Source organism: Amblyomma mixtum, chromosome 5 (assembly GCF_055824585.1).
Source record: "Amblyomma mixtum isolate Tamu chromosome 5, ASM5582458v1, whole genome shotgun sequence".
Classification (NCBI taxonomy): domain Eukaryota; kingdom Metazoa; phylum Arthropoda; class Arachnida; order Ixodida; family Ixodidae; genus Amblyomma; species Amblyomma mixtum.
The window spans coordinates 56,382,290-56,401,038 of NC_143016.1; the positions used below are offsets into that span (position 1 = coordinate 56,382,290).

General features: G+C 49.1%; 1 protein-coding gene and 1 pseudogene across 1 annotated transcript; one reads left to right on the forward strand and one right to left on the reverse strand.

The window, feature by feature from the left end:
• Positions 1-10,083: 10,083 nt before the first annotated feature.
• LOC149342240 (palmitoyltransferase ZDHHC15B-like) lies at positions 10,084-11,052 on the reverse strand. Its single transcript, XM_089542127.1, has one exon. It carries the CDS (start codon positions 11,050-11,052, stop codon positions 10,084-10,086), a length of 969 nt encoding a protein of 322 aa, XP_089398253.1.
• Positions 11,053-12,819: 1,767 nt separating this feature from the next.
• LOC149342241 (palmitoyltransferase ZDHHC2 pseudogene) lies at positions 12,820-13,713 on the forward strand (annotated as a pseudogene).
• The last annotated feature ends 5,036 nt before the right edge of the window (positions 13,714-18,749 follow it).

Below are 18,749 nucleotides of genomic sequence, written 5' to 3' on the forward strand. Positions count from 1 at the left end.
CGCGGGGTAAGTCTACTTTAGCATCGTTATTCGTAGGTTGAAAGTTAATTCCGAGCCTGGTAAGAATGCTCCTGCCAGTTCTGGAATTGGCTAATCGCGCTGTTTGAGCCATTAAATGGGCTTCTTTCAGTTCATTGTAGGTGTTATGTATTCCTAACCTCATAAGCATTTCGGTTGAGGCATTTAGTGGGAGTCCTAACGCAGCCTTATAGGCCTGCCGTATCATGCTATCCAATTTGTCCTTTTCTGCTTTCGAAAATTTGAGATAAGGGGTGGCATAGAGTATCCTGCTTAGCGCAAAGGCCTGCACTAGGCGGCATAAATCTCTTTCCCTCACCCCTTGTCTGCGGTTAGCTATGCGGCGGATTAATCGCGCCGTCGCTTCTACCGTGCGTTTTAGCTTAGTGAGTGTGTCAGTATTCTTTCCATTTGTTTGTAAATACAACCCCAGTATTCTCATGGTCTGTACCTCTTTGACAGATCGTCCATTAACATAGACGTTTATTACCTCTTTGTTTACGACGGATCACGAAGAGTTCAGATTTTTGCTCAGAACAAGTGAGGCCGGATTCCCATGCGCATGCCTCAATGATGTCCACTGCTGCTTGGAGTGTGTCTTCTATGTAGCCTTCGCATCCTTTGGTTACCCAAAGTGTGATGTCATCTGCATAGAACGTGTGATGTAGGTCTGATGTAAAATCATGGCGGAAGGAAACTTTTAGTTTTCAAACTTCCCATTCGAGCCATGCATTGCAGATGGCACATTTTTCTTCTCCGTCGCCAGGTGGCAGTGGCGTCGTATCAGGCTCCAAGCCCTCGCGCCGTCTGCTCGCGGAGGCGTAGTTTCGCTGCGCGTGAGCCTTATTTTCCGCTCCGTTTCATAGAATAGAAGCTATGAAACGAGACATTTTCGGCGGAAAAATTAACTACGCAGGTGGTGAAAATCGAGCGACACCCAATGCTTATCTTCCTGAGTAATACCGCGAATATGTTGTGTTGGGCTCGCGTGCTTTGCATGCCGCTTTCTCGAAATGCGGCCAGCAACGAAGCCCACCCGCGATCTCGGGTCTAGCAGCGCGACAGCAGTGGGTTGCGCGTTATGAAGAGCTTTGAGTACCTTTAATGTGATTCAAGTTGTTTGCATCCACCAAACAAGCGCAACAATTTTGAAGCCTTCAGCGAAGTTTCTAGAAATCTTTATAGCAAACTTTTTAGTGATACAGCTGCAAGGTATTTTCTGCTAGATGGGTCGATGCAGATAGTACATCAGACGTATAGAAATCATAAAAGTCACGAGAAAGTAACAATGAGGGGTTCAGCGGCTCGCAGCTTCCCCCCGTTTTTTTTTTTTTTTTGTGCGCTCAAGCGTTCTAGGGTGATATAGGACTACAGCCGATGGTTGCGCATAGTACGCATTTGCCATAAAAGAAATCATGCATAACATGTGGTCCAGACCCCGACAGCATAAGCTTTTGAAAATTCACCCTTTTATTATGCAAAGCCTTGTACAGTGTGCATGTTTCCTGGCTGCAGCTGTCATAAGCTTTTTCTGCAGATTATTTACTTTGATATTCCTTCGGGCAGCTACATTTTTTTCGGATTCCTTCTCTGAGCAGTTTCTTTTTGTGAACCCTGCAGGAGGTACAAACCTCATGTGGTGATACCACTTTGCACTTTTTTGAATTCCAGTGAAGAGAATGGCCTTGACTTTCTTGGCAAGCATGAAGCTTGTCAACTTTTTTTCAAGAAATCGGACAGGCCATCCGGCGTGGGGACGGGCACATTCAGCAAGGCAGTCGCTCTACGACCGTAAGCGCTTGCTGTCGCCAGCCTGTCACTAGCCTACGGCTACACATTTTTCAATTGTCAAAGTTTTGTCAGAAACATTCAAAGAGAAAAATGCAACCTGCTCGTTGTCACCGCTGTGGAGCACTATCACGCGCCAGCGGGGAGGCAACTGCACATGTTTCAGTTCATCAATAGCAAGTGGGTTAACGCCCGAAGATTCTGGAAAAAAAAATGCTCATATCCACCTTGAGATTCTTGCCCTTCAGTGCATTCGACGTAGTGCGCTTCATGCACTTTAGGCGCAAGGTTTTCCCGCCTTTCTCTGCGCCTTTTCTCTGGCGGCTTAGATAAATAAGACGGGAGATTGGGAAAAGTTCTTGGTACGGCATTTTTCGTGAGGCTCCACTTCCCTCGCGAAATTTCCACGGTTTTGCTCTCAATTATGTGTGTGAACGTTTTCAGCATATCTTGCTCGTGGAAATGCAGGTCGCACACTCTCGACTTTGCTGAGAGGTCCTTGTCCGCACGTGGAATGGCTCTATTCCACGCAGCCAGAAGTCGTTCGTCGCTCTGAGGTGAAAAGTAATGCCGGCCAGAATTGACCTTGTCTTTTCGATTGCCACTAGTGCAGCCGGGCACGCAGCACGTCGGCATGGTTCCTCTCAACAGCACAGCCCCCAAATCATCACACTTCCACCGAACGCAAACGAAACTTTCACAATCTGTCGCCGCGGCCACGATGTCGAGACCTCGGTCTACTTAGACGGCGGCAACGGCGACTTGTTTTGCCTGGATTCCTGGAGCCTGATACGACTGCAGCGCCACTGACTCGCACGTGCGGTGGCAGTTCCACGCATCACAACGCAGTTTGAAAACTAACTTTGACTTTTCCTTCTTTCCTCCATGGGTAAAATCTTGCCTCGCTGCTCGCGCGCATGCGCGGACTAGCGCGGCAAACTGACTGTAGATCAACCTACACTGTAAACAAAAACATACCCAAAAGGGAGTAAAAAGGGTGGCGGCCACCATTTTTACTCCATTTGTGAAAACATTTACTCCATGAGTGGGGAGTAAAAAGGTGGACTGTCCTCCATTTTACTCCCATGCGGGAATAAGGGAGTAAAAATGAGGATTTACCAGCATTTACTCCAGTCTAGAAAGGGAGTTAATTGTGCCAAATAATCCACCAGTGCCGAAATGGAGTAAAAAAACACCATTTTGTGCAATCCGCCCCGCCACCTAGCGTCTCGTCTGCTTCTGGTCAGTCGTCTGATAACGGCGGTGAGTGAAGACCGCTTGGTTACCATCGTCGCCGGATCTCTGCTGACTTCTGCTCCTTCACGGGCGCCTTCCGCGGTACAAGATATCGGCTTGTCGCCGTTTTCCGCTACAGTACGGTACATAATTGAATTGCTCCTGTGAAGCCTCCAGTGCTCTAACCATACCTAACTTTCCTTGGTTTGTGTCGCCACCCCGTTAGAGCCCCCGCTTAGGCCTAATTCTCACAGGCTTTTTTCAGTGTGGTCCTCGCAATGTGTTGCATTAACATGGAACTGTGATAGAACATAGTGTCAACGCTGAGCTCTTGATTGAGGTCATGAGGCCACATTTTTCCTCAGCCATGTTTAAAATCTAAGCCTTAATGAAGTGAATATGAAAGCAAGCACTGCCATTCCAAACTACCATCAGGTGTATTTTCATCTTTTCTGCTCTGGTTTTGGGTCAAATATAGCGTGGTGCATGACCGTGAAAACTACCCAGCGTCTCTTTTTCAGTTTTGAACTACTGATTATAAGGTTACATCCCTTTATCTACGAACATGACCAACGAAACGAGCTCGTACAGCAAAAGGAGACGACAAGCAGACGACTCCTGCCGCGTACGCCGCCGCTGGGCTAGAAGACGGCAGAAAGAATGCGTGACGCAGGGTCTAGGGCAGCGCAGTTTCCTAAGTTGGGTTGCCGGCGGCCCGCAGAGCTACTGCCCGTTTCCGCCGCTGTCACTGCTGTAAGAATGAGCCTGAATGAGGATAAATAAACATGACGCCACTTTTGGGCTCCATTTCCGTGGGTAGTAAAAAATTTACTCCCTTTTCACTCCAAAATAACTCCCTTTATACTCTAAAATAACTCTCTTATATAAGGGAGTAAATAAAAAACACCATACGTATGGAGTAAAAAAACCTCCTTTTGGGTGTGCGTTAGAGGACAAGCCATTTACTCCCTTTTGGGTGTGTTTTTGCTGACAGTGTACTTGCTGTAGACGCCCCGTGCCGCGGGCCGCGCAGACGCGTGCACTAAAATATACCACAACCGAAACATAAAGGACTGACTGGGAGAGCGAAAAACGAAGGAGGAAGTGGCTTCACGACATGGAATAAAAAAAAACTAAGGAGGGAGCGTGACGTCACGCGGCCAGCACTTGGCTTGCGAAGGCTGGCCGCGTGACGTCGCGCTCCCTCAGTTTTTCTTCCATGGTTTTAACTCATTACAGCACTTACACCAGCCTGCTTAAATAGCAGAATCGCAACAAACGACGTACCAGCAGTTATGTTGCATTTTTTGTGTGTCTCACGTGACCTAAACATTAACTCTATGGACCTGAACATCAACTCACGACGTCCTGTTGATGAAACCGAAACAGCGCCACGAAGAAATTCAATTATGAGCTATTTAGCGGTCGTAGGCGAATACCACGGGGTGTTCCATGTACACCAATGTGTAGGGCGTCGTTTGAAAGAAGAAAACACACAAGCAAAAATTTGGTGGCACCAGGGTTGCCAGGGTGGCCCCACCTGATTGGCACGGCAGGCGCGGGAGCTGTCAACCGTCTCATCCTCCTGCTCTTAGAGTTTCTAAAATTTAATATTGGCAATATTTACAAACTCTATGCTTCCTTCCCACTTATAACACAGACGTCTACGCCTGTCTGTGAAGCATGTCCTTGCCTCCATGCACGCCTGCCACTGCTTCTTCCGCAGCACGCCTGCGCGAGCATCAACAAAGAAGCCGCGCTCTGCGGAGGGTTGTTGCACCTTGTCATATATTCGATCTTGCCCGACGTCTCTCGCGTAATCAAGATGAGAGCTGGCTTGGCCGCTGTACCAGTGCTTAAAGGTCTAAAGCCTGGCTCTATCGAAGGGGATCTCTTGTGATTCGAGCACAGGTGGAAATGGGGGAAAAGGGAGAGAAAGCGGCTGGCGGACTATTTTACACATCGTTTTATAAAAAGGGGAGAAATCATTTTTAAAGGTATATTTTTGCTCTGTTTATGACACAGACCTTAAACAAGTGAAACGTGAGACAGGGACGGCACCAGTATATCCGTACTGGGGTAGCGCAAAGCGAGGCGGGATAATTTTGGGTATGCATGATGCCTTTGTGGCATTGATCTTCATGAAGGTAAAATAAATCTAATGCACAAAATGCAGCGGCGAGAGGTTTCATACAAATTTTATTAGGCGGCTGCATACGGGCTACATTTTCAGGAAACCTCCTGTCCGTCAGTTGACCTTGCTCGACTCGGCCCCTGACTCGACCCGCAACGCCGGGTTCATGTACACGAGGCTAGTGTCTCAAGGAAGTGCCCATGTCTCAAGGAAGGAAATTAAGTGAGACAGGGCAAATTTTGGGGGAGGAGGCCGCCACCCCACACCTTCCCTTGTCACTGCAGTGATAAGAAACGTCGGCACTTCTAACGTAATATTATTCGCGAAACCGGTATTATTCTCGACAAGTATAGCCTCACAATTTTCTAAAATAATATTGCGCGAACGTCGACAATTCACTCAGACAGGGTCTTCATACAGTCCCTACATTCTAACGCGGGGTGTCTGTAGAACCCTTGGCAATACTGGTGGGGCGTCTGTGACCGCCCGAGACCCCCTGACTTTAAGCAGTGGCCGCTGCGCTGTTCCTTCAATACTGTGTCTCCGCCACAGACACACGCTCAAATAACTCATACCCTCTTCTTCCTTCGCGTGCAGACACATATGAGTATAGAAAACTGCAATAGCCCTGCACCTTGTGCACCCAGCGCTCCTCCACAGGAGTCAGGAGAGCATCTCAGAACTAATTATCGCCACCTGAGATTCAAAGCATGACCAGCGTATACGTCTCTTGCATCGCCTCTTTAGGGGACCTCTTGTTCGCCGGCCTTTGCGTCGTAGTTTGTCATGTCTAGAGTATCATGCTCTACACAGTTGTACACCTTCTCCACGTGAAGGAAGGCATGTCTACTTGTTCTCTTCCCTGGCCGATCACAAGCTCTAGACACTTGGTTAGGGTTCTGTAAATTATCAAGAACCCTCTCCAGTTCCACCCATGCGTGAATCCTGCTGCACGCCCGCAGATGAACCGTGCATTGACAATGCTGGGTCACAAACTCCAGGGTCTCCCCAGTCTACAGGAATTGAAGCAACTCTGGATCACGCTAATGTTGCTTCGGCGTCGTGTGGATACGCCCTTCTTACAACTGCCAGTACTCATCTAGAAACTGCCTGCCCGTCATCGGGATCTTGTCTCGGATTAAAATGGCAGCTTTCTTTTTGTTCTCTTTGTACACCTCCCATAGATTCACAGTGACCTTCCCGCGGACTGCTTCCCCTCGCCGCCAGTCTTCTAGACGTGCCTCCTTCGTTTCTCTGATCGCAAACCGAACGTCTTGGAAGAAGCGGCGGTCGAGAGCAAACGATAGCCTGCAGTGTCCGTGCTTTATTTTCGCTGTTCTTCTCATCTGCGCGGCATGCCATAAGGCTCTTGAAGATTATGCGCTCCGAGCTGTGGTGACCGATTTGACACCTGTAGAACTACTCGCGCACCTAATCCGCCTCTCTAATGCCTGGAAAGAATGGTGCCCACCTTTTTCGAGCGCTTACCTATGAGGATACAAAAACCACTGCATTTTTGTGGCGTATGTGCCTTTCTAAACTGTGTGCGTACGACAGAAAGCGCATCTACGACAGCAAGTAGCCCGAGTCAAGTAACCTGTATTGGTGAAAAAAATTTGCCCGAAAGGGTTGAAGCAAATCTAAGTCGTGGTCCGACGTCCGTGGTGTCTATCTCTCTCTCTGTCCGTGTGGTTTGTGTGCTCACATGCAGGGTCAGCCATGGGACGTTACCTTCCACCCCGCCCAACCGCCCAGACATGCCCAGACCCACACGTCTGTCTGCACACTACAGAGTCTCACGAATGCCTCTGGAGAACATCTTGGAACTCAGCCTGAAACCCGGCACTTTCGCTCGGCGGAACGATGGAACTGCGTACACCGGATTATAGCTCACGTGGTCGGTGATTTTTTTCAGACAGTAGCTCAAATTAACTGATGAGTCGATTTCTTGCGGTCATCGTTGGCTGTCGTTTATCGCGGGTGTCCAAAAAGCGACCAACAGTAGAATTCTTGCGCCGTACGAACACTATGCCTTGAAAGTGTTTGTATGTCTGTTGAACAGTTCTTTTTTCTCTGGCGGTAAAAAAGAGAGGCTTCCGAGATATGAGAACAGGTTGGTTCAGATTCACGCGTGTGTGACACGTATATTTCGATATATGCATACACTTATTCCTCTCTCAGGTAACACCGAAACGTTACAACAGTGTTGACTTTTTTTGTTTTGGCCAAACGTTAGCCATCGTCATCATCATCATCTGCCTGCGCCCACTGCAGGACAGGGCCTCTCCCATACCTCTTCAATTAACCCTGTCCTGGGCCAGCCGCGGCCACCTTATCCCCGCAGATTTCTTAATATCATACAACTGCCGCCCCCTGCTACGCTTGCCTCCTGCTGCGTTGCTCTTAGGGCTAAATCGGGGACGTTTTGCCCTGGCAAGCAACAGAATGGTCTGTGAGCAAATTTTACCGAACTGATATGAAGGACGTTGTGCTACTTAAGTTTATGCGCGGCGAAACCTGGCCGATGTTTTTATGGCCAATTTCGTGCACAAATTTTTTGAAGAACATAACACCAGGGAAAGAGCAGCGCTGCTTAGAGACGGTCATCTAGAAAAGGTGAATTGATGAAATTCAGGTGCGAGTACTCCTCTAGCGAACCTTTGTGCTTTACCAAGTATCATAACATCCCGCGAAGTCGTTGGTTAATTATAAGCACAAGAAGCCATGGCTTCCCACACATAGCATGAATGGGGTCCCGAAAAGAAAACAAACTCCTAGTTGTAATAAACGCATCTGAAGATAATGTGTGCCGCATTCGTTCGCTAGACTCGGAGACTCAAGTCATCGCTCGCTGACTCAGACTCAAGTTTCTGACGCAAGTTTCTGACGCTGCCGAGTTTCATGCTATGAATTCTAAGTTCACAGTGAAGTTGTAAACATGCTCCACGCACACCGCGTTGGTATGACGGAAAGGAGATATGAGGTGAGTCTGAAGACGTAAAACAAGTTCTCACTCCCGCTACGACGTTGAGAACAGGCGCGGCACAAAGACTTCGTCTTAGCCGTGCGGTGCGATCGTGCTTCCAGCATCTGTACAAACGTATCTATGCAATTCATTGTTGCCTACATTATGCGCCTATATGGCACCACCTCGCTACAAGGAGGTGTCATCGCGCGCCTGATAAGCTTATTTGAAAGATGTTTTTCTCTAGACCTGTGCAGACATGCTTTGTGCACTTCAGTGTTCCTAAAAAATAACTTCTCATTTGGAGTTCTTGTGTAGGCTGGTGATGAAAGCGAGTTGGGGCTGCTGTGTGGACTGGTCTGCTAAGACTGCTGTTCGCTGACTCAGACTCAAGTTGAAGACGCAAGTTTCTGACGCTGCCGAGTTTCATGCTATGAATTCTAAGTTCACAGTTAAGTTGTAAACATGCTCCACGCACACCGCGGTGGTATGACGGAAAGGAGATATGAGGTGAGTCTGAAGACGTAAAACAAGTTCTCACTCCCGCTATGACGTTGAGAACAGGCGCGGCACAAAGACTTCGTCTTAGCCGTGCGGTGCGATCGTGCTTCCAGCATCTGTACAAACGTATCTATGCAATTCATTGTTGCCTACATTATGCGCCTATATGGCACCACCTCGCTACAAGGAGGTGTCATCGCGCGCCTGATAAGCTTATTTGAAAGATGTTTTTCTCTAGACCTGTGCAGACATGCTTTGTGCACTTCAGTGTTCCTAAAAAATAACTTCTCATTTGGAGTTCTTGTGTAGGCTGGTGATGAAAGCGAGTTGGGGCTGCTGTGTGGACTGGTCTGCTAAGACTGCTGTTCGCTGACTCAGACTCAAGTTGAAGACGCAAGTTTCTGACGCTGCCGAGTTTCATGCTATGAATTCTAAGTTCACAGTTAAGTTGTAAACATGCTCCACGCACACCGCGGTGGTATGACGGAAAGGAGATATGAGGTGAGTCTGAAGACGTAAAACAAGTTCTCACTCCCGCTATGACATTGAGAACAGGCGCGGCACAAAGACTTCGTCTTAGCCGTGCGGTGCGATCGTGCTTCCAGCATCTGTACAAACGTATCTATGCAATTCATTGTTGCCAACATTATGCGCCTATATGGCACCACCTCGCTACAAGGAGGTGTCATCGCGCGCCTGATAAGCTTATTTGAAAGATGTTTTTCTTTAGACCTGTGCAGACATGCTTTGTGCACTTCAGTGTTCCTAAAAAATAACTTCTCATTTGGAGTTCTTGTGTAGGCTGGTGATGAAAGCGAGTTGGGGCTGCTGTGTGGACTGGTCTGGTCATGAAAGCAAAGCCGCCGTAACCAACGGTGGACACCTGGGTGGCGCCGTGAGGGAAGGGATGGACGAAGTGCTGAAAAGAAGGAGAGTCACTGTAGAGGTTACGGATTAATTTCGACCATGTGGGGTTGCATAGTAAGACTTTTTTCGCCATGTATGTTAATGCCATAGAGATTCCGTCACGCTAGAATTTTAAGAGAACGACTGAAATGCGATTAATTTGCACCAGAAGTCTTACTTAGACCCTGTGCTCAGAACTATAACGCCTTAGTCTATGAATCTTCGCTGGGCTGATACTCTCATAAGTCGGCTTTGTGTGCGACGTAAACATGTTCTTAAGCAAAAGAAGACGAGGAGTCGACGTTTCCTGGTATTTGTAGATGACAATGATTTAAATGGCAGCGAGGTCGCAATGGTGCGGGGAGGAAAGGGAGCAAACAACGGCAGGCTGTATAAATCGGCAGTCCGGGCTGTACATGCTTCCCAGGTTGTCTGTTGTCTGAGGCCCGATTAAGGGCTGCGTCCAAAGTCACGCTGTAGCTCGTCAAAGACACAGAGAGCTAAGCACTCGCGCACAACAACACCTGTGCCATGTTCACACCGCCCACAATGTTTTGGAGGCGTCCATACGCGAGGGAAAGACAGCGCCGTCACCGAGGCTGGTGTAGATGGGCACGAACCAGAGCAGCTTGTTGGCTCCCATCACCTGGGCGATGTTCCTGCAGAGGCCGACATCATAGCGGCGGATGTTCTGCCTCGCGATCATCTCCAGCGTGGTGCAGTTGATGCAGACGAGGAACAAGTGGTAAAGCAGCAGCCCTGCGAAGGCCAGGCCGAAGAAGAAGGACATCAGGAAGAGAAAGGTGATGTTGAGTTCGGGCCAGAAGCCCAGGATAAGGCGCGGGGTGGCGCCAAAGTGCGGGTACGTGGTCCAGGACACGTAGGCGCAGTGCACCAGGGAGTAGAAGAGGAAGAGCAGGAAGAACTTGTAGTTGGCGAACGACACGCACGTGTTGAACCAGGGGCAGTGGTGATCCATCTTGAGCACGCATGTGTCGCACATCTGGCAGTGGTGGCAGCGGTCGGGCTTGATCACGTGGCAGCGGTAGCAGTAGCGCCGGCGCCGGTCGGCGTTGTCCATGCGCTGCATCACATAGAAGCAGACGGGCACTGGCTTGAGCGGCGAGCGGAGCAGTCGCTCGAAGGGCCACAGCGAGAAGAACAGCGTGACGTGGAATCCCACCAGCCGCGTCAGCTGGTAGGTCAGGCTTGCGTCGGCCAGGAGTCGCCGGCACATGACCAGCACGTACGTGTGGTACTCCCATCCGAGCACGATAAATTCGATCACGATGGGCATGAGACGAAGCAGGGCGAAGAAGCCCCTGAACCGCTTGCGGCAGCTGAGCGACGGGCACAGCAGGGCCCGCAGGAGTCTCATCAAGGCGGCGAAGCAGTGGCGCGCAGCCGCTCTGCACCCGATGCCAGAGTTGCGCTGCTTACGCGGGATGGCCGGAGGGAGGACGAGTCTCTCAACACATCCGTCGTCGCCCGTCAGCAGCGTCATGGCGAGGGGCAAACCTTTCCGAGACAAGACTGCGTGTAGAGGGGTGTGCGCGCCTGAACGCTGGCGTAGTCTTACCCCTGTTTCGTCGTCTTCGTCTACGCGCTACGTTTGAAGTGTTTGTGCGCGCGATAATACAAGGGAGGGCAAAATTTAGTCTCTTCACTTCCTTAAAAGAGAGGATGAGGTGACAGTGTACTATTTGCCCGTTTTCTTTGATTGAAGAAAGAAGTCACGTTTTTTTTTTCTCCAGGATTTTAAAAGCGTTTCGAGAAGAAAGAAGAAAAAGAAGTTCCACTGATTTGCACGAAGTTCCATTAACGTTGGCACGAAGAGCCTGAGGACATCATCATCATCATCAGCTGAAAAGAACCTGGCCAATCCCCCACTGTGGGATGTGTCACTCCAACAGACGACGACGACGACGACGACGACGACGACGACGACAACAACAACAACAACAACAACAACAACAACAACAACAGCAGCAACAACAACAACAACAACAACAACAACAACAACAACAACAACAACAACAACAACAACAACAACAACAACAACAACAACAACAACAACAACCCTGGCCTCAATTTCGACACTTATGTCTCCGCCCAGGGTGTCCTATCTGCAACTCCCAAAATACTGAGGCCGATGTTGAGCACTTGTTGTGGGTTTGCCCGGCGCTGAAGCCAACGAGAAAATGGCAGAATATATTGCTTGGACGCGGGGGCCACATCATCACTCCCTCCTCGCCTTCATTAGATCGGCCCACCGTTTCTCAATCATTTAAACCCTCCCCACCCCCTTCTTTTTTTCTTTTTACCTTCACAACTCCCTTTATGACCCGAGGCAATAAATAACGTTATAAAAAAAAAGCTGAAAAGACAAACGAAAAGAAGAGTAAATCAGGAGGAATGATTTGTTTTGTGGTGCCTTCGCAGCCATGTTATTTTCACCAAGAGATTTCTTTTATTGTCGCTCAAATTTTTTTACTTCATGAATTCGTTCGTGATTCCTCAAACTTTCATTATTCAACTTTATCTTTTTCCACTTCACTTAAAAAATTGTAGCATGCGTGTGACGTACGGCAGGGGTCGCAGCAAAAGAAGAAAGCGACGCACGGACGCCACATCATGCTGCAGGATACCGCGGCTAAATCTTTATTTATGCCGATCGGGGCTTTCGATATCCAACCTTTGTGAGTCTTGTGGCGAAATTGAGTCTGTAGAACACTTTTTCCTCTCCTGCCGGCGGCTCGCTGCTCTCCGTAGAATTTACTTGGAGATCCCCCTCGCTCGGCTTGGGCTACCTCTATCTATTCCGATTCTCTTATCCTTCGGGGCAAGCGCCAGGGGATATGCCCTGAAACCAGTGTTCGATTCTATTCACGATTATATAATTTCATCTGGTAGATTCTTCTGCTAGAATGTGAATTCACAACTTTTCTTTCTCCGTATTTTTTGTTTTGTACAAATTCTAGCTCTGCATCCCAAAATTTTAGATTTAAATATACTCCATTCCCTGTACATGAGTGCGTTTGTATCCGCTATGCACCCTGGCCAATCCCCCGCCGTGGGTATGTGCCATCCAGCCCGAGGACATCATCATCACCATCATCATCATCATCATGCTCAGATACTTGGAGGATCCTTCCTCCATGCTCAGATCTAACAGAACTAAAAGAGGAAGAAGAACCTGTGAAAGGCGCCGGGACGCCCTTAGGGTGTGGGGTCGCCATCTGGGGCAAAGCTACTCCACAAGCGCCCGCACATGCCCTCCGAGGAGTGCGTCAACTGGCTTCCCGTGGCCGGCAGCGCAGTTTTGATGTTCTGGGTGTACTACGCCTACGTGGTCGTCTTCTGCGGCTCCGTGGTGAACGACGATACGACGCGCTTAGGACTGATCGTGGGCTTCCACGTCCTGCTGATGCTGCTGCTCTGGTCAGAGGTGGCGACTGTCGTCACCCCTCCACCGGCCGTGCCGGCCTACTTCACTCTCACCGAAGTTGACTTGGATCTCCTTAACGAGGCGCGCACCGAGAAGGCACGCAAGCAGTTCCTCGAGATCCTGGGCACGCAGCGCGGTGTCCTCACACGCGGTCGCGACGGAAGCGTGAACTACTGCGAGGTCTGCCGCCGCATCAAGCCGGACCGGACGCACCACTGCTCACAGTGCCGGCGGTGCGTCCCCAAGATGGACCACCACTGCCCCTGGTTCAACAACTGCGTCTGCTTCAGCACCTACAAGCCGTTCCTGCTGACCACCCTCTACCTGATCCTCCTGTCCGTCTACACTCTCTTCACGGCGGGCAGCTACTGGCGCCACGTGCCTTGGAACAACTGGCGACCCTCTGGCCCAGCAGCGCAGGTCGGCGGCCTGGTGATCGTGGCGATCGCCTTCTGCGTGTCGCTCACCTCCTTCTTCTACTTCCACGTCACCCTGGTGGCGCTCAACCGGACCACCCTGGAGGCCCTGCGCAGCCCCTGCTTCGTGGACAAGGGCGACACGTTCAACATCGGCGCCTACAACAACTTCGTCGAGGTGTTCGGTCCGAGGCCTCTCCTCTGGATGTTCCCGGTGTTCACGAGCCTGGGAGACGGTTCGCGCTTCCCCACCAAGCTGCACCCGGACAACCGCGAGCGCTTCCGGCCCGCCGTCGTTTGAGTCGGGCTCGCATGGGGCGCTCCTGTATAAACGCAGCGGCCTCATACAGCCAAGCGCACATTCGTCTTTGATGAAGTGTGGTGCATGCAAGCGAAGCACGGAGAACTACGCGTCTTGTATATATAGTGTATGTTCTTTGAGTTCTGCAGGCCAAGTGCACAATGCGTGATACGTAGGATCCAATTCGTGAGTGACATTTTTTCGACCGCCTCTGATATAACAGCTGAGGACTATAGACCGCCTGTAGAGCGTTGACAATTCTTTCCGCGCCCCGTTACTTCCAAAGCTGTATTCTCTTATCTCGTTCTCCTATCTCTGAGTATATTTTTTTATCCGCGTCCAGTAAACAGGTGTTTTCCAACCTTTTGTTCTTGAAACAATTTTGTGTATCTTCTGTCTCTCATATGGGATTTACAAGTAGCAGGGTAAGCTCTGCCAGTTAAAGATGCGCTCGATTTCGTCCAGGAGTAGGCCCCTTCTAAAATATTTGGCAGTTAACCTGATGCACCCGTTATGTATCACCAGGCTTAAAAAAAAGGGAGGGGAATAGGGGAAAGGAAAAAGAAAATGAAGTAATGAGTGATCGATCGCAATATCAACGCCCAGAGGAGCGTGCTATTGCACCGGTTTCAGCGTAAATAATAATGCTCGCATAATTAAATTCGGAGTTGACGTCATCGCATTTGGTTCAAAAGATTTCGCGGTTTTCTGTCTTGATGGGTTCGTGATCAAGCCAGTGCAAGGTCTAAAAAGATTTCGCGGTTTTCTGTCTTGCTGGGTTCGTGATCAAGCCAGTGCAAGGTCTAAACTACACCTGCCGCAGTGGCCAAGTTGCGCCTTCTTCAGAGAACAAGGTTGAAGGTTCGATCTTGGCATTGGCCGGCGACGAAACACTAGAACATACTGACGGTCGAACTGTGGTATAAAAGTGCATTTCTAGTACTTCTGGCTCTCTCTACGCGTCTCTTCGCATGCTGTTTTCATTTGTCTTTAGTAATAGTTGTAGTAATAAACATATTTTATTGCGAAAGCAATACTACTCCCAAGAATGGCCTTTCGCGTAGCGGCGGCCACTTGCCACGTTTGACCTTTAGAATGAACCCTGGCGTCATACCATACCTAGTGACGGTACAGCGTGACGTCATACCAGGAGCGAGAGACGGGCTACCAACTCGGCTCGTCGGGTAACGGCGGCCGCTTGGCACGGCGCGCCGCGCAGTTCCCACTAGAAGCGCTGCATATGCAGTATAAAACACTTGCTTTCGCAACCTACCAGGCTTAACCAAAGCTAAGCCCCCGCCAATTTTTTTTTATTGAAGAGGTTGTGAGAGAATAAGAGGTAGCCTTAGCCCACGGTATTGTTGGATGAAACCGCAGGTGTGGCGCCGAGGGCCAGCCGCTGCTAGCGCACTGTATAAACGCGTGTGTTGAATCTTAGAGCTTGTGCCGCCTCTTCCTCCTTTGTATTCCTGGGTGCTATTTACCACGAGGTGATAGATCATCAACGTGCTAAAATTACATCGCTCCTTAGACAATAAACAGCCTTGCTTTAATGAACTTGACTGGGTGTTAATTAAACCTTCCCTGTTAGACATTTCGTTTTCTTTGTTGAGTGCTGCTGTTGGCCGTGCACTAAGGGGAATATAAGCTCATGACGGAGTTATTTATCTTGTACTGGAAATTAAGAAGCTGCATAACGGTTTGTGACTTAACCACGTAAATATCTTTTTCTTGCTCAATGTCCTACACGTCCGTGGATGCGTGGTCTATTTGCTGAGGGGATTTCAACTATATCGGGACGGTATACAGGGTCTGTTCTGAAAGTAGTAGGACTGGTTTTTTCCTGGGCGAACGGGCGGACGAGAGGTGGTATGCGCGTGCAGGATCGTTGAAGGGGAATATTGGGAATGCTGGGGAAAATCGGCAGTCGGCTCTCGGCCGTTGATGAGAGGAGGTCGCTTGTACTGTGAACCCCTGTCTAAACGTCTCGTCACGCAGAATCATCGAGTGTTTACTGGGTCAGCGATACGCGATAAAATTTTGAGTAAATCTCGGTAAAACGGGCAAAGAGACTCACAACATGATTAAAGAGGCCTACGGTGACGCTTCCATGGGTAGATCAGGTGTTTTCTGAGTGGCACAAGCTGTTCCGAGAAGGTAAGGAAAGAGTGGAGGAAGACGACCGCTCCAGACGCCCTTCGACCAGCAAGACCAACGAAAATGTGTAGTGAGTGAAACATTTACTTAACAGTGATCGTATAATGAGTATCAGAATGATTGCTGATGACTTGAGCATTCCTCAAACCCAAGTTTTTGAGATCATGACAGAAAACTTATCAATGAGGAAAGCGTGCGCGAAATTGGTGCCGGGAGTGTTGTCAGAGGAGGAAACAGCCAACCGGTAGCATCTTCTTCATCGGGCTAATGAGGACCCGATTTTTTGCCCAGCACAAGGCGGCAACGCTGCCTCAGCCCCACTACAGTCTCGACTTGGCCCCGGCAGCCTTTTTTCTATTCCCGAGAATAAAATCGACGCTCAAGGGGAAACATCACGGATCGGTAGAGGTGGTTCAACAGGCCGTGACGAGGGAGCTAAACAGCATTCCGGTCCAGGCGTTCCTAGAGGCGTACGAAAACTGTAAAACTCATTGGCAGCAGCGTGTAGGTGCGGAAGGGTGCTACCTTGAAAAATTGTAATCGGTTGTACTATTCACTTGAATACATTTTGTTTAAAAAAATCAGTCCTACTACTTTCAGAACAGACCATGTATTATACCGGAACACGTGAGAAGCTTGGCTCATGCCACCAGGAAGCATTTCATGTTTGATAAACTGGCTTAATACTGTCTGGGCTTATTTTCTTTTACGCGTTGCCATACATGGCTGCAGTTTTACGGGACATTAAATATGTAATTGGTGCACTAGAGCACCCGTTTTACGGAATACATTGCAAACTGACTGTTGCATTGCGATTTTGAGCGGCAACTCATACCGCTAAAGCGTGATGATCACCTCGAAGTTCATGCAGTCCAAGCCAGAGTAGTTATAGCGTTATGTAAAATGAAGCATGCTCAGTGGATATCGCTGCTTTCCACGCAAGATTATGCGAGCGGTTTCATCCCAGCGAAGTGAGCGAACAATTTCGCAGCGGCTGCAATCGTATTGTACTCGGCAGCGCTTGATGGAAAGCTGAATTTTTCATACATGATCGGGCAGCGGCAGGTATTGTGGTATACAGTAATAACGGGCTTGAACGAGGAGGAATAGTCTTCGTTAGACGGCGAAAGCTGTAGAACGCCGTAGACCAAGGCCTACATGTGTTATGCAAACCTTGTTTGGTCTGCATAAAACTACCCTCTTTGTCCTATCTGCCGTCATTTTGGTGGCCTGCACTAACGGGCTGCCTCCCGCGTTTGATGCAGGGTATACGTGACATGTTTTGTCTTTTGCGATTTACATTTTTTTCACGTCGAAGCTGGTAATAAAGAATAATAAAAATAAAATCAAAATTTTGTTCTTTCACCTGTCTCCAGCCAGCGGCTAATAGTAGAGATACCGCGGGATCTCTGCGGACTTCGCGGTGCAGAGACTTTGATCCCTGAATGTACTGCCCATCTGCAGCTGTCTTGCGAGAGTGGTGCCAACTGGAAAACAATTTTCTTGTTTCTTTTTTCATTTTAGTCACAATATAATCTGCTTTGCGAGAGTTGGGCCGGGAACCTTTTTTCTTAAATTTTCTTCTTAAAATTGGCAAATAGTTTGTTTTTTTTTTGGGGGGGGGGAAAGGAAATGGCGCAGTGTCTGTTTCGCATATCTCGGCGGACACCTGAACCGCGCCGTAAGGGAAGGGAGGAAGGAGGGAGTGAAAGAAGAAAGAGAAAAAGAGGTGCCGTAGTGGAGGTCGCTGGAATAATTTCGACCATCCAGGGACCTTTGACGTGCACTGACATCTCACAGCACACGGGCGCCTTTTGCAATCCGCCACCATCGAAACACGGCCGCCATGGTCTTGTTCGAACTTAGTCCCAAAATAATTTTTGTCTTGCGAGAGTAACGTAGCTTACATACACGCAACAAAAAAAAAAAAGTTGGGAAGAGAATTACGTTACTGTTGACTTTACGGTGCTGCTACAACTTCGTGCTCCCATCGCCCGTGCTTTGGACTTGGCGTTGTGCAGTGTTGCCCTTCGTTGGAGCTAGTGCTTGGCTTCTGCGCGTACATGTACACTTATTTGTACGCTGTCGCGGTTAGTGAACGGTGCGTGCAGTGTGCGTACACCGCGTGCAATGTGCACGCGGTGCATGGGCGGTCTTTGCCGAAAGTAACCAGGCTGTATGGTGGCTTCCCTAACGAGCAGAAAGTCCCGAAAGGTGGTGACAAGAGTTCTGCGCCGCTTACAGAGATATAGAGCTTTAGGGGTGGCACAGGGGCTCCACTGTACGACTGAGAAGCAAACCGTCCAGTATGATTACCTTTGGAAAAGACAGAACGCACTTTCGTGGAGGATAAAAATGTTGAAATGTATATGCTTCTGCTCAAGGATTAGGAGTTTCGGCGTGGGAGGGGGAAGGAGTATATCTAATTTATGAGTGGATTTGTCTGCCATTCTTATATATCGGTGATCGCCGTTGTTTGCTGTTATGGAGACAGTCGTTCACCCATGTTACAGAGAGAGGAAAAAAATCTCTGATTGGTATGGTTTGATTTACGGGGGTTTAACGCCCAAGTTGACTCAGGCTACGAGGGACGCCGTAGTGAAGGGCTCTAGAAATTCCGACTACCTGGGGCTCCTTAACATACACTGACATATCCCACAAAGTGTGGAGCCCTTCGGATCTGCGCCGCTCTTCCTTTAGCATGGTCTTAGCGTGCAAAGACTAAGGCGTGTTCAGGAATAAGTCGATAGCCTGCGACTCAGAATAACTTACTTCACGCTGCCCCTAAGACGAACTTAATGTTACGGCATGTAGAGCATGATTAACGTTTTGATATCTACGAGGCAATCTTCGGTGTTTGCTGCCACCATGTGGTGCTA

Bases quoted from the DNA above. Each gene is read 5' to 3' on its own strand.
- LOC149342240 (XM_089542127.1), bottom strand. From the start codon at position 11,052: ATGACGCTGCTGACGGGCGACGACGGATGTGTTGAGAGACTCGTCCTC.